Consider the following 14262-nt stretch of genomic DNA (forward strand, 5'->3'; position numbering starts at 1 on the left):
ATGTGCAAGATTCATATTTTCAAAGTCTTGGTCCTACCATTTACGGGAGCTTTCCCTAACCCTTCCAGTCTGTCTTTGCTCTGAGTTCTTTGCCACACTTTTTTGACACATGACCTTTCTGCTCCACCTTACTCACCAACCTAGTAATGTTTCTAACATGTAGTTTCATCTTTTAACTTAAATGTAATTTAAGTTCTTTGTGGTAAGGAAACTTGTCACTAGAGAGGGCTTTAACATTTGCAAATTTGCTCATCATAAGAAAAACTTTAACACCGCAAAGACTGAACACATAGCTCACAAAATAAAAAGAAGAAATGTTTAGTCTCAACACTTAAGATGCTTAAAAGATGTGAGATGCCATATTTCATCTACTAGGTTAGTAAAGATAAAGAACCACAGCATAGAATTGTGAGGGTGCAGAGAAATAAGCAGTGTTCTGGTGGAAACAGCAATTGATTGCTACCACCTTCTGGAGGATCAAGTTGGAAAAAGTGTAAGAAACCGTTTATATTTTTAGTCCATCAATTCCACTTTTAGGAATGCATCCAAAAAACTGCCCCCCAAAAACCAAACATGCACAAAGCTGTATGTTTAAGGAGGCCACTGCAGTGTTAAGTAATCGGGCAGTAGGTACGTTATGATGCAGTTCTGCAATGGAATATCATGCAGTCATTAAAAGTAATAGATGTAGGGTATATCTTTTCTGACTGCTCCCGGCCCCCTTCCGGTATCAGCATCTTGGGTTTCCTTTAGGGAACCACTTTTCCCCTACCCCCCTCAGTCCACGTAGTTTGGGTGTCTTAGCTTGGGTTCCTCAGAGAAATAGACTCTAAGAGATTTTCATGCAGAAAGTTTACTGGGGAGTGTCAAAATCAACACCTGAGGGAGAGGCTAGGGAGTGGGGATGTGGGCAGAGGGTGGAATTGAACTGTGAAGTAGTTGCCATAAAGGCCTCAGATGATCCCAGCAAGGAGCTGTGGAGCTGGGATCATCTTTCAGTGTTGTTCCAACTTGAGGCAAGGGGATTGGGGTTCAGGTCTTATACATCCCACATCAATTTGGATGAGTGCTGACACTGGGAGGGATGCCTGTCAGCTAAGGGCAGTTCCCAGAGAGGGACTTAGCTGAGGCATCAGCTTGCAGCTACTCCCAGCAGCTGGGGGAATGAGTGCCTCAGTCCTAAATGGCATCCTCATCCTCTTCCTGGCCAGGCACAGCTAATCTGGGCATTCCAACCCTACATAATGCTTGCTTTCAAATAATAATTGGTTCGGGGGGGCACATGACTGAATAAGATGGGTAAGATTCAATATGGGGGTTTTTGTTGGAACAATGAGAAGGAAAAGAGGCGCTCTTGCTCCTGAGTTTGCTAGGTTGGGACAATGAAAGCATGGAACGAAACTTCCTTCACAGCACCTTTTAGAGAGAGTCTATTTACCACTGAAGAAAGTGAGGCCAACACCCAGAAAAAGCAGAGCCAAAAGATAGAGAGCCCCAAAGGCTACTATTCGGGCAATTAAATCCACTACTTTAAAGTCCCTGGGCTTTTCAGTTATTTAAGTCACTATATTACCTTTTTGCATTACTCGATTCAAACGAGTTCTGACATATACAGTTGACCCTTGAACAACGGGGGAATAGGGGCACTGACCCAATGCAGTCAAAAATTCACATATAAATTTTGACTCCCCCAAAACTTAACCACTAATAGACTACTGTTGACTAGAAGCCTTACTAATAACATAAACAGTTGATTAACACATATTTTGTATGCTGTAATATATACTGTACTCTTCCAATAAAGCTAGAGAAAAGAAAATGTTAAGAAAATCATAAGGAAGGGGGTGCCTGGGTGGCTCAGTTGGTTGAGCTACTGATTCGTGGTTTTGGCTCTCATGGTGATCTCAGGGTGCTGACATGGAGCCCGGAGTTGGGCTCCATGGTCCATGGGAAATCTGCTTCTCTCCTCCCCTCACTCTGACTCTCCACTCTCTCTCTCTCTCTCTCTCAAATAAATAAATTAATTAATAAATCTTAAAAAAAAACAAAAACAAAATCATAAGGAAGAGAAAATACTTTCAGTACTGTATTGAAAAAAAAAAAAAAAATGTGTAAGTGGACCTGCACAGTTCAAGCCTGTGTTGCTCAAGGATCTACTACTGTACAATGGTATACAACAATAAAGGCAATATTCACGATGCATTAAGTGAAAAAAATTAACACAAGACATACATTTTACATATAGTAATGATGCCGGTTTTGTAGAACAAAGTAATGTACACCATTAAAAAAATAATTAAAAAAAGAAAAAGAGGGGCGCCTGGGTGGCTCAGTCAGTTAAGAGTCTGACTTCGGCTCAGGTCATGATCTCAGAGTCCTGGGATCCAGGCCCTCTCTTGGCAGAGTCTGCTTGAGATTCTCTCCCTCTCCCCCTCCCCCTGCTGTCTCTCTCTCTCTCTCTCTCTCTCTGATAAAATAAATCTAAAAAAAAAAAAAAAGAATGCAGCACAACAGAAACAATGTTACATACATAAAGTGGTGAGATGGGACGGGGGGCGGGGAGGCTGAATTTGATTTTCTTCTAAAGGTTCCGCAAAGATGTCAAGGCCTGGGATTTGAGCCCTGCTTACCTCACTTACCTACCGAGTCAACTGACGGGATTCCCACGGAACAGTAACAGCGGACTCACAGACCTGTCACCGTTGCATGGGGCTCCTGCCAACCGTCCCCCTCTTCCCCCACCCTCATTACAGCAAGGCACGGAAGCCTTCGCGAGCTTACTTCATCAACTCCTTTGCCACCTGGGCTCCAGCCACACGGAGTGACAGTGCCGATTTCTCAGGAGTGCGTCTCCACCTTCCCGAGCCCCAGGGCCCCCCCCCCCCCACCCGCAGCTCGCGCCCGCTCCTCCAAAAGCCCCGCCGCGCTGAGGAGATGGGCCCACCGCGCGGCTCCGCGTCCAGGCGCAGGTGCGGGTACTCTCCACGTTCCGAGAGCAGAGAGAGTTAAGTGTCAGGCGACTCGGGACCCGACACTGTCGCTTACCTGCAGCTCCTGTCGCGCGGGGGACGGCCACCGGGAGAGGCGGGGCAGCGGGCGGCGGGGCGGGCGCAGCGGCTTCCCCGCCCCGGGGCGGTGCTCGCGCTCGGGGCCTCGCGGCTCCCGCAGCCCGGCTCCCCCGCCCTCGGAGCCCAGCGCCGCCGCCATGTCTTCCGGGGCCAGCGTGAACGCCCTGCAGCGGCTGGTGGAGCAGCTCAAGCTGGAGGCCGGTGTGGAGAGGATCAAGGTGAGGCGGACGGCGGCGCCCTTTCCTCGGGGCGCGGTAACCGCGCCCCCGCAGCCGCCCGGGAGACGTGAGGGGAGAGGCCGGCTGCCCCTCGCCGCGGCTGGGTCGTGGTTGGGCGGCCGTGAAGACGGCGGCCCGGTCCCGGCCAGCTGCCCGGCCTCGGCGGGGATGCGGCCAGTGAGAGGAAGCCGGGCCTGCTGGGCCGGGGGAGACGGGCGAGCCCTCCGGAGCGTGGCCCGGGCCGAGTGCCCCGGGAGCGTTTCCCAGTCGGCCGTGCGGACCCGGACTCGGGGTGGGGGCGGGGTGGGGGCTGCGGAGCGGGGCGCGCGCGCGCAGACCAGGGATGCGGGCGCCGCGCGGCCGGCCTGACTGGGCTGTTGCGGTAGGATGCGGTCCCAGTCTGCGGCGGCGACGAGGACCGGCCGTAGTGAAGGGTTGATGGGACGAGAGCGAAAGCGCGGAGGAAGACGGGGCTCAGGTTTCTGGCGTGGTGACAGGGTGTAGGGCGCTGCCCTTCGCGCTGGCAGAGAGGAGGCAGAGCGGGTTCGCGGGACGAGGAGTTCAGTGTTGCACGTGGACTTCGCCGAGCTATCCAGGTGTTTGCCGTTTGGGTTGGAGGCTCAGAGAACAAGGCTGAAAGAGGTCATTAGAATGTGTGGGAGTAAAAAAAAAGTGCATTAACGAAAAGACCAGAGTGTGGAACCTAGGGCCAGCCAAAAGATGGCTGAGAGGGGAGGAGAACCAAGAGAAAGCAAGGAAGGAGGGGATTTCAAAAATGTAGGGCTTAGTTACTATGTCTAATGTTTCAGTTGATTGAAAAGCGTGTGTTGCGTATTGTGGGGAGCGACTAGGGTGGCATTATTTGTAGAATGTATGTCCGAGTGTATGAATGAACACTGCTGTGGATATTCCGTGTACCTCCATACTGCCTTTTCTCTACAGCTGGCACTATTGTAGGCACTGAGAATATGTGATAATAGTGGCGGAGATCATCAATAAACGCATTAACCAATAAGTAAAATAATTTCGGACCGTAAGTGGAGATTCTAAAACAAGGTGTAGAGAGTTATGGAATGCAGAAGAGGTTTTCGTAACATAGGTAGTAGTAGAAGCAGAATCTAGATTGTAATAGGGTATACAGGCCTTTTTAAAAAAGAGATCTGGCTTTAAAGAGGAAACAACCTTTTTTTTTTTAATTTAGGAAATGAAAAAGCCTTATTTTGAGGTTGAGGGAAAGAAACAAATTATTTTTAGATTGAGGGGGACCAACTACAGAAGGGGAATTGGAGGAAGAGGAGACAGACAGTCTGCCTATGGGAACATGGGATTGGAGGGTTGCCTTCTGAGATAGGAAGAAAAGACATCAGGACCTTCGTGAAGATAGATGATTTTAGACATATGGACTTAAGGACTTGTATGATGACAGTTTTCTTTGTGAAACAGAAGGCCAAGTTTTCTTCTAGGGCAGAGGGGACGGAGCTAATGGAGTCACAAGAGTGAGGGTGGAGGAGAGGGCCGTTGGGAATGGGAGAGAAGCCCCTATCAGGCACATCCATAGAAACCTTGTGACCCTAAAGACCCAGCTACTTTGAGATTGGAGACTGATTGCCCTGCTTGTGGATTTTTTTTTTTTTTTTCTCCACTAGCATTTAGCCACCCAGGAATCTGAGTTGATCCAACTATTGGGTTAGCAGAGGCGGTATACCACAAAGATGGAGGGGGGACAAAGGGCAAGGAGCTTGAGGGGTTGGCCAGAAAGAGGCTTAAACACAGGTTGGATAGAGAAGGAACTGAGCTGGCCTCCTGGTGGTGGGCCTGGCAAAAGGGGAGGAGGTTTTCTCCCTGAGGTCAAAGAACAGGAAGCAACATTCTGGATGGGTAGGAGAGATGTGGTCAGAAAGTAGGAAGTTGAAGTGTAAAATTTCAGATGTGGAGCGGTTATAGGTGTTGGCTGTAATTGTTGGCATTGAGGAGAAGGCTGTCTGAGGAAAGGAAGGCAGGGAACTGAAACTGGGGTTGTTGAAAGTGTTCAGGATGATGTTGGCACCTGAGAGGGAAAGGAGAGCTGTGGGCCAGAAGCCTGCCTACCCTGTGGAGTAGCTAGGCAAGATATTTTCTACATTTCAAAAATAATTACGGGTGATGAAACAGACCCAAAGAATTAAAGTGAATTGCTCAAGGTCACACAGATAATACCTTATTTGTGGGGTATTCTCATGATAGTGTGGTTTCAGGTGTTTGGTGGGCTTCTCTCAGGCAGCACCCCAGGGAGTCACAACGTTGCAGGGTCTAGTTTGCCTCATTTCAGGGCTCATTGATGAATGCATGCTCTCAGCACACCCAAAGATGTCTTCTCTTTAGCAGACTTGCTAACTAATAAATAAACCAGGACACCAGTTTCCTAGCTTATAATGGAGGGCATCTTTTCCCAGTGATTGGAATACTCGATATCCTTCCAAGGGCCCCTTCTCTGTTTTGGAGAAATCTCTGAGAAGTTGCATGGTGAGCGTGGACTCAAACCAAGGAAAGCCATATAATTTGGGTATACTACCTCCCATGGCAAATGACAGCTTCTAAGCGTTTGGGCTTGTACTCCACCCCCAAAGTCTCTTTCCTATAAAAGTACTAGAGAAATGCTGACCACTTTTATTCTTCTCTTATTTTCTCTGCATATCCACTCAGCTTAACTTTTTGCTCATGTTCTTTAGGCGAGGGTCCATTTAGTCCCATTTCTCCAGGGGTCCTGGAAGATAGTCTCTTTCTACCCATCATGTGTAAGTTCATCTGTTCTCTCTGATGGAGAGATAGTAAGCATGAGCATAGTTGGTTCTAAATTCCTTGTGAATTAATAATTGTTGTATATAACCATTAATTTCAATTATAATTAACATGAAATTATAATATTATTAGTTTGATAATATTATATTATGTTTTTATATTTATGTAATAAAAACTGTTATTACATTATGAAACCGAAATTCCTAAAGCATTCTAGAAACTAGATGGTAACTGTAACATAAGGAGTTGGTTTTCCAGTTATAACACAAGGAGTTGATTTTTTAGTTATAACATAAGGAGTTGATTTTCCAGTTATAACATAAGGAGTTGATTTTCCAGTTATTTAGAAGCTTGGAAAATTAACACAAACTAGTGGTAATACTTGAACAGCAATTGGAACCATTTTTGTACAATAAGAGTGAGATTTTATACAAAATACCTTCTCAGTACACATAAAACGGAATGTGAGGAAAGCCTCAATGTACAAATCTGCATCAAATGGAGGCTAAGAAGAAAGGCAGAATAATATTTATCAGTGCTGCCTAATAAACTTCTCTAAAACTTAGTGATTTAAAGCAACATTTATTAATCCGTAGTTCTTAGGTCAACAATTTGAGCTGGGCTGAACTGTGTAGTTCTGCTGATCTTTGCTGGGCTCTTCCATGCATCTGCAGTCAAATGCAGGGTTGGTTGGTACCTGGATGATCTAGGTTGGCCTCACGTGCCTGTCGGGAGGTTTGTAGGCAGGTGGCAGGAGCTGGCTCACTGCTTCTTCCCACAAGATCTCCAGTAGGCAAGCCTGGGCTCATTGGATGGTCTTACAGTTCCAACTACAGCAAGAGAGGTAGCTGCAAAGGCTCTTGAGACCTGGGGCTTAGAACTTGCCCATTATTTCTGCCACATTTTCCTGGTCAAAGCAGGTCACAAGGCCAACCCAGATTCAAGGGGTGTTAGGTAAAGACTCTACTTCCTGGTGAGAGGAGCTTTGCAAAATATTGTGACTGTTTTTGTAGTTGGCCACAAATGTATTGCTGACTGTGTGTCAACACTATTCTAAGTGTTTCACATGCATTTAGCTCATTTAATCGCCTCATCAACTCACTGAGTCAGGTACTAAAAATACATTTCACAGATGAGAAAACAAAAACTGAGAAATTAAGTTAACTTGCCCAAGATCATACAGGTAATGATGGAGCTGAATTTCAGTCCAGGCATTCTGGTTCCAGAGGCTGCACTCTTAGCCAATAAGCTATCCTGCCTCAAAAGCTTGGTGGAGAAAACTTGTCTTATTTTGGGCAGACTGGATAAGGTTCCAGCTTTGTAAACAAAACAGTTTGCTCACATGGCAAACCTGACTATATAAATGCACTCTTTATAAGTGAAAATTTGTAAAGGAAGCACTATTTCTTTACCAATTTATTCTCAAAACTTAGGATTCTAAATGGATCAAAGATACAGCTTTATTGTTCCTTTATTGAAGAAGCAAATGAATAAGAAATATCCTAAATCATGGAAATTGTAATATTTCCTCTTTTGAGTTCAGTTATTAGAACTTTCAGCAAAAAAGACACTTTTGTTGATCACAAGGTGTGGGACCTTTATCAAGTTGTAGGATCATTTTTCAGAATTTCAAATGGCTGCTGGATGGCTCTGGCTGTGAGCAGCGCGTCAAGCTGTTGTCCCTTTGTTTCAGGTCTCGCAGGCAGCTGCAGAGCTTCAACAGTACTGCATGCAGAATGCCTGCAAGGATGCCCTGCTGGTAGGTGTTCCAGCTGGAAGCAACCCCTTCCGGGAGCCCAGATCCTGTGCTTTATTCTAAAGGCTGGTGAGTAAATGATACACCCTGCTATCTTGGGGCCATGGCATTATCACAGGGCTTCCCAAGCGATTGGGTACCTGAGTTTTGAATATCTACTATTGTTGGGGAAATTAAAATAAGAAACAGCAAAACGCACCTGAAGGGTGACTCTAGTCAGCATGCTTGTGGAATACATCTCATTAAGAGAGTCTCAATCCTCTTGGGCACTAACTCATGGGATGTTAATATTCTTATATACTTGAGCTCTTTAACTGAATTGGCCGATAGTAATTTCATGACCTTAATCCCCCATCTCTGTCCTAACACCATCCCAGAGTTGTGATTTGCTGCTTGGTGCTATCAAGGAGACTTGCTGCTCTCTGGACTAAGGACTCCCCAGAGGAGACTTGTTCCTACCACCAGCTGTGATTTCTTTCAGAGGCTTTCAGAATATATCTGTTTTAATAGAGGAAGAAATGTAGCTACTAGGGAAAAGCGTGGGTAGAGTTCAAAGAGCTTTACAAATTGATTACTGAAATGAAAATACCTCTTTGGTGGCATATTAGAAATTTCATGGGTCCTAATGTGTTGTGTTTCATTCACATTTTCATTTTTTCCCCCCCTTTTTGGAAGAGGTCAGGGCATAGATTACTGGAGTCTTTGGGGGCCAACATATTTCAAATTATGTATTCTGGGGGTTTTCCTGCAGTAAGTAATCATCTTAGGTCCTTTTTCACATATTTGCAAAAGGAAATTATTCATATTAACAGAAGGAAGTAATCATGCTATCAGGTACTACTGTACCTTTTAATGGAAAATGTCCACATTTATGGTATTAAAATAATAGTCTTATGGTGGCATAGTATTTTCCTTTTTACAGAGCACCTTCATGGGTCTTACTCATTCAACAATGTAGCTTGGATGTTTTTTATATTGTTACTTTCTACTTTGAGAACACTAAAGTGACCTGAAATGACCACTAGTTAATTTTATGTATGTCTTACTAACGTGAAAACCTACCAATTCTCTTTCCAGTAAGGAAGAAGTTCACTGAGGAATGCTTTTAAGCGCAAAGTGATGAATAACTAACTGCCTCCAAGTCTCAAGAAAACACTTTTCTCCAGCCAAATGACTTTTAGATATTTCAGACCTTTCCTTGGCCTGGTCCTATAGCCAAAATTCTATGGAAATTGATGAGTTTCTACTCAGATAAGGAAACTGGGTGAGGGGAAAGACTTTAGATAATAATGGCCAGACTCTTTTGGTAAAGTGCTTTTATATTTAAGACAAACAAAAATGTTACCACCAAATACACCTCTTTCATAAGCAAATTACTAGTGTTTCTATACCTGGAATATTTGTTTTATTTACTGGATGTTTACATTTTGGGAAGGCAAACGTTTTGTTTGTTAGAAAATTGAATATTTGTAATTTGTTGTTACTAAGATTTTTATACCATACATAACAAAACTTGTTCTTTTCTCCTGAATTTACAGTTTCTAAATGAAGACAAACAAGTATAAAACTGGGGGAAGAATAGGCTTTATTAATCAAATGATGTCTTGATTTTTCTAAATGAGGAGATTGTTTTATTTGTAACTAAACATGGGAGCTGTTTCTTAGCAAACTTGTTTGGAAAGATTCATGTTGTGTTGTGTATTAGATTGCCCCATCCTGTGTATGAAGATTTGGTGTTCGTCTTCTTAAGTTCCTGTATTTTATAGTTGTGGTTGTACTTAAAACACACACACACACACAAAACCTACATTATTTCATGTCTTTAAAAAAATGTTTAAATGTGATCTTTAGAACATTGCAAATGATTAAAAACAAAATAATGTGAAAATACTACAACCTAAATGAATTCTTCGTGTCACGATTATTTTGCTTTGATGATGTGCCTTTGATTTAATTTGGGACACTTTTAAAAGGATACTTTATTTGTGTTTGTAATAATCTTTGATGAGCTTGGAAATAAAATTTCTGCTTAATTCATCATTTTCTATGATAGCAACATTTTGTGTCTGATTTTGTTTTAAGGCGTCATGGATTTTTGTTTGCTTGTGAAATCGAGTGCTAGAAGTGGGAAGTGAAATTTTTTCTTAAAAGTCCTTGTAGAGGGGCGCCTGGGTGGCACAGCGGTTAAGCGTCTGCCTTCGGCTCAGGGCGTGATCCCGGCGTTGTGGGATCGGGCCCCACATCAGGCTCCTCAGCTATGAGCCTGCTTCTTCCTCTCCCACTCCCCCTGCTTGTGTTCCCTCTCTCACTGGCTGTCTCTATCTCTGTCAAATAAATAAAATCTTTAAAAAAAAAAAAAAAGTCCTTGTAGAACTTTGTAAAAGAAATTTTATATATATATATTGTGTACACACAATATATATATGTATAACTTGCAGAAACATCTCAATTTCTGGCGACATTTACACTTTGAAAATTGTATAAATCCATAAATAAATAAATGAAAATATCTGTTAGCCTAATTAGTGTTACTATATAGAGAAAATAGAAGCCATCATGTGGAAACTCCCTTAACTTCTGGCCACTAAACTTCTAAATCTAAGTGATCTGAATCTCTTCCATTCAATCAAAATTCAAGTGTCTCTTCTAACCCTGCTATTTGTTCTCTGGATCTCTTTCACCTTCTCTGAAATCACACTATCAATTATCCTTTCTCCTTTATCTTCAAATACTTTATTGGATCTTTTCTGTCAACATTTAAACATGGTCCATTCTCCATCTTAACACAATAAGCATTTTTAAAAATCTCCATTAAAAAACTCATTTTCACTTATATAAGATAAGCAAGTCCTAGAGATCTACTCTACAGCATAGTGCCCATGGTTAGCATATTGTATTATATTCTGAAAAATTTACTAAGAGGGTTGATCTTATGTTAGGTGTTACCACAAAAAATAAGAGGGTGGAAGAAGTTGAGTCTGTTCCAAATAATTCCTTGTGATGGGGTGTTTGGAAGAGGATCTTGGAGGCTGGACTGACACTTTTGGTCTCCTAACAAGGGCCCAACCAGACCCTTTGGGTTTCTATGGATCACCCCAACCTGTCATGTGACCATGGCTCCCAGGGAGTGCTCTGCTGAAGCAGAGCTCACTTACATTATCCATTGTTCCCAGACTCCTCTAACACAAGACTTGCTTCCCAATACCTCTGACAAAGGCTGTTCTAGGCCCAGGCAGAATGTGTCCTTAAACAGCAAGCACCATTGAGAAATGCCCACAGGAGGACTCAGATACTTCCACTCCATTTGATGAGGAAGCAGGGACACGAGTGTTGATAGCCTAGCCTCAAGGCTTGCTGCAGTTGATGGCCTATGAAGAAACTCCTTTCCTCTGGAAGCTGATTAAAGGCAGGATGAAGGAGATCTGCAAGCTGAGAAGCCTTAGCCTTACCTTAGTTTAGAAGCTATCCTGCCAAAACTTTATGTAGAACAGAAATTCCAACTAGATTTCCGGAAATAGTTTCTCTTTAAAGTCTCCACCCGCTACATACCCAAGCAAAACCAAACATCCTATAAATAAAAGTATAATAGCAAGAGGAGAGTAGGAGGAGGAAAGTAAGAGGTGGTGTTAAGCCTGTTTCAAAAAGGAGGGCATGATTAACAGTATCAGACACTGAAGAGGAGTCAAGTAGGGTGATGTCTGCGTGCCTCTTGGATCTAAGAAAGTACAGGTCAATTTTGGTAGTAATCGGGTGATAATTTCAGAAGCCAGGAAAGAAGAGTATGCTTGTGGTCTTCAAACATTTTTGCTGGTGTACCACCTACAATAATGTCAAAAACCCAATACCTCCATTTTAGAGGTGACATATAAAAGTTTTGTTAATAACCGAATAGTTGCAAAGAATATAACTTTATTAGAAATTGTGACATTTTAAAAATTAAATCTTTAAAAAATAATGGAATATAAATACCAGAGTAATTAGAAACCTACAACCATCCATTAAAAAAATATAAACTATCCTCCAAAAATGTTGTACCAACAGTGTAAGAAAGTGTTCTTTCTTCAATATGTTGACATTGAATATTACTAATTTTCAAAAATTTTGCTGACCTGATAGGTGATCTGTTTTCCTTTGCATTTGCCTGATGAGTAATGAAGCTACATATAATTTCAAATGTTTATTGGCTATTTTTGTTTCTTCAGTATAATATCTGTTCATGTATTTTGCCCACTCTTCTATTAGGTTGTCTTCTTCCTATCAATTTGTAGGATTCTTTGTATATTAGGAATGTAATTTTTTTTTTATTATGTAGGTTGCAAATATTTTCTTAGTGATTTGTTTTAAATTTTTACTTATGAAGGCAACACTTTATTTTTTTTTAAGTATTTATATATGTATGTATTTATATAATCTCTACACCCAGTGTGGGGCTTAGGAAACTAATGACCCCAGGATCAAGAGTTGCACACTCCTCCGACTGAGCCAGTCAAGCATCCCTGAAGGCAACACTTTAAATGGGAACTTCTCTGGTGCCTGGGTGGCTCAGTTGGTGAGGGGTCTGTCTTCGACTCAGGTCATGATCTCACAGTCCTGGGATCAAGTCCCACATCTGGCTCTCTGCTCAGCGGGGAGTTGGCTTCTCCCTCTCACTCTCCCTTTGTGCATGCTCTCTCTCAAATAAATAAATCTTAAAAAAAATAAATGGGAAGTTCTCTGACTTCAACTTTGCCTAGATTTTAACTTTCTTGGCGATCGGAGAATTGAGTCTAGTGATCTTCACTTCTTGACTTAAAGGGTCAGACAGAGATGGGGACTTATTTTAAAAGGCTTGCTGGAGGAAAGGTGGGAAGCAGTGAGCCCTTCCGAAGACAACTAAATAACCCTTCTATACACACACACACACACACACACACACACACAATACTGTATATACTGCTATTGCTCTAAATGTATATATTGTATCTACTGCTTTAAAAAAAAAGGCTTGCAATGTTCAGGTGAATCTGGAAGATATTTGGATCTTACGACAATTATGCCAATTAGAATATTTTACATACAAAGATGCACACAAGAGGACAGAATATATATTTTGAAAATTTAATATGGAAACACCAAGAACATCTAACAACTGTATTTTCTTTAATGAATGAGCAAACCTAATCATTTTGTTACTAGATTTTCATCAAAAACAAAGGAATGTGGCACAGAACATTATCCTTTCTTTCAAAAAAACCTCAGACGAGTTTGTCCATCAACTCTACCAGGGACTTTTTCATACACTAGACGTCGTTTTTTGAATTTTGGTAGTTGTGAGCACATGAAATCTGTTAAAAGGAGAAAAAGGAAAACCATTTTATTTCTGACAATAATAAAGTGTAGCCATTTTTTCCAGCTATTCTGGTGCATCCTATCTCTTCATCTATCTACAAAGTGTTAAAATTTCCAAACTGAGATAAAATGACTATAAAAATTACATTTTTAGCATAAATGCACTTGTACTAAATGGCCCAATACTAATTAGTGTCATGTACACATATTCGTATGCTCATGCTTTGCACAAATAATTAAATCGCCCTGGATTTAAGATTCCTTCATTTAAGTTTTCCCTCATTAAGCCTGTTCTTTACCTCCTATCTGTAATGTTGTGGAATTTATCCTGAGCTCTGATATATGATAGGTGGTGATCATGTATGGACTCACTTTCTATGGCTGTATTATATATGACACACTAGCCTGAAATATCCTAGATTTGGATTCTTATAGAGGTTAGTTAATTAAATCAGTAAAAAAGGAGGCTAAAATATTTAAAACTTTTAGTAATTATTCCTGGGAATATAATCTCATAATTATAAGAGTTGGATGCCATTATAAGCAAATTTAGAAAGCAGTATAGTAGGTAATTTTTAACATAGAGGTCACAATACACATCTATAAGACAAATGGAAAATTATCTTGGGATTATGCCAATGGCTTTGGGTAAATTGTCTAACCCTGCATTAATATGAATTCTAAAAGTGTTATATCTTAAACAATGCAGGTAATGATATGCTATGGGAAACAACAGTAAAAATGTCAAAAGTTTCCATAGTGATAATGATACTAGTATCAAAGATTCATGTGAACTGTTTGAATAAGATTATTTTATGGAAGAAGTCTGAAAGTGGAAAAAAGCAATATTTCTAAACTAACATTATTTATCTAATAAAATATTTAAAAATATATTTATAACTAAGTTAATGAATTAAAATGTAAGTAGACATTTGACTATTCCATCCATATCCCCAAAAGCTTAAATATTAAAAGTTATTAGAAATAATTTCTGAGATCTTCTCATTAAGAAAGTGGGAGGATTATCTTATACATTGGGATGCCCTATGTTCAAGAACATATAGTAGTAATTCACATGCTTGATTTGGTTCAAGATGAAAAAAAATGGAATTTT

At 41.5% G+C, this 14262-nt stretch overlaps 2 protein-coding genes across 2 annotated transcripts in view; one reads left to right on the top strand and one right to left on the bottom strand.

The window, feature by feature from the left end:
- Positions 1-3142: 3142 nt before the first annotated feature.
- LOC130543375 (guanine nucleotide-binding protein G(I)/G(S)/G(O) subunit gamma-10) lies at positions 3143-9876 on the top strand. Its single transcript, XM_057310237.1, has 3 exons — positions 3143-3286; positions 7758-7889; positions 8898-9876. Exons 1-2 carry the CDS (start codon positions 3206-3208, stop codon positions 7881-7883), a joined length of 207 nt encoding a protein of 68 aa, XP_057166220.1. The 5' UTR covers positions 3143-3205; the 3' UTR covers positions 7884-7889; positions 8898-9876.
- Positions 9877-13043: 3167 nt separating this feature from the next.
- The window catches only part of LOC130543373 (protein shortage in chiasmata 1 ortholog-like), a gene marked incomplete at its 5' end in the record, with an annotated part of 56713 nt that continues 55494 nt past the window's right edge, over positions 13044-14262 (bottom strand). Inside the window, one exon of the mRNA XM_057310235.1 lies at positions 13044-13144. Coding sequence (XP_057166218.1) covers positions 13044-13144 — 101 coding nt within the window. The remainder of the gene's footprint in view (positions 13145-14262) is intronic.

Source organism: Ursus arctos, unplaced genomic scaffold (assembly GCF_023065955.2).
Source record: "Ursus arctos isolate Adak ecotype North America unplaced genomic scaffold, UrsArc2.0 scaffold_110, whole genome shotgun sequence".
NCBI lineage: Eukaryota > Metazoa > Chordata > Mammalia > Carnivora > Ursidae > Ursus > Ursus arctos.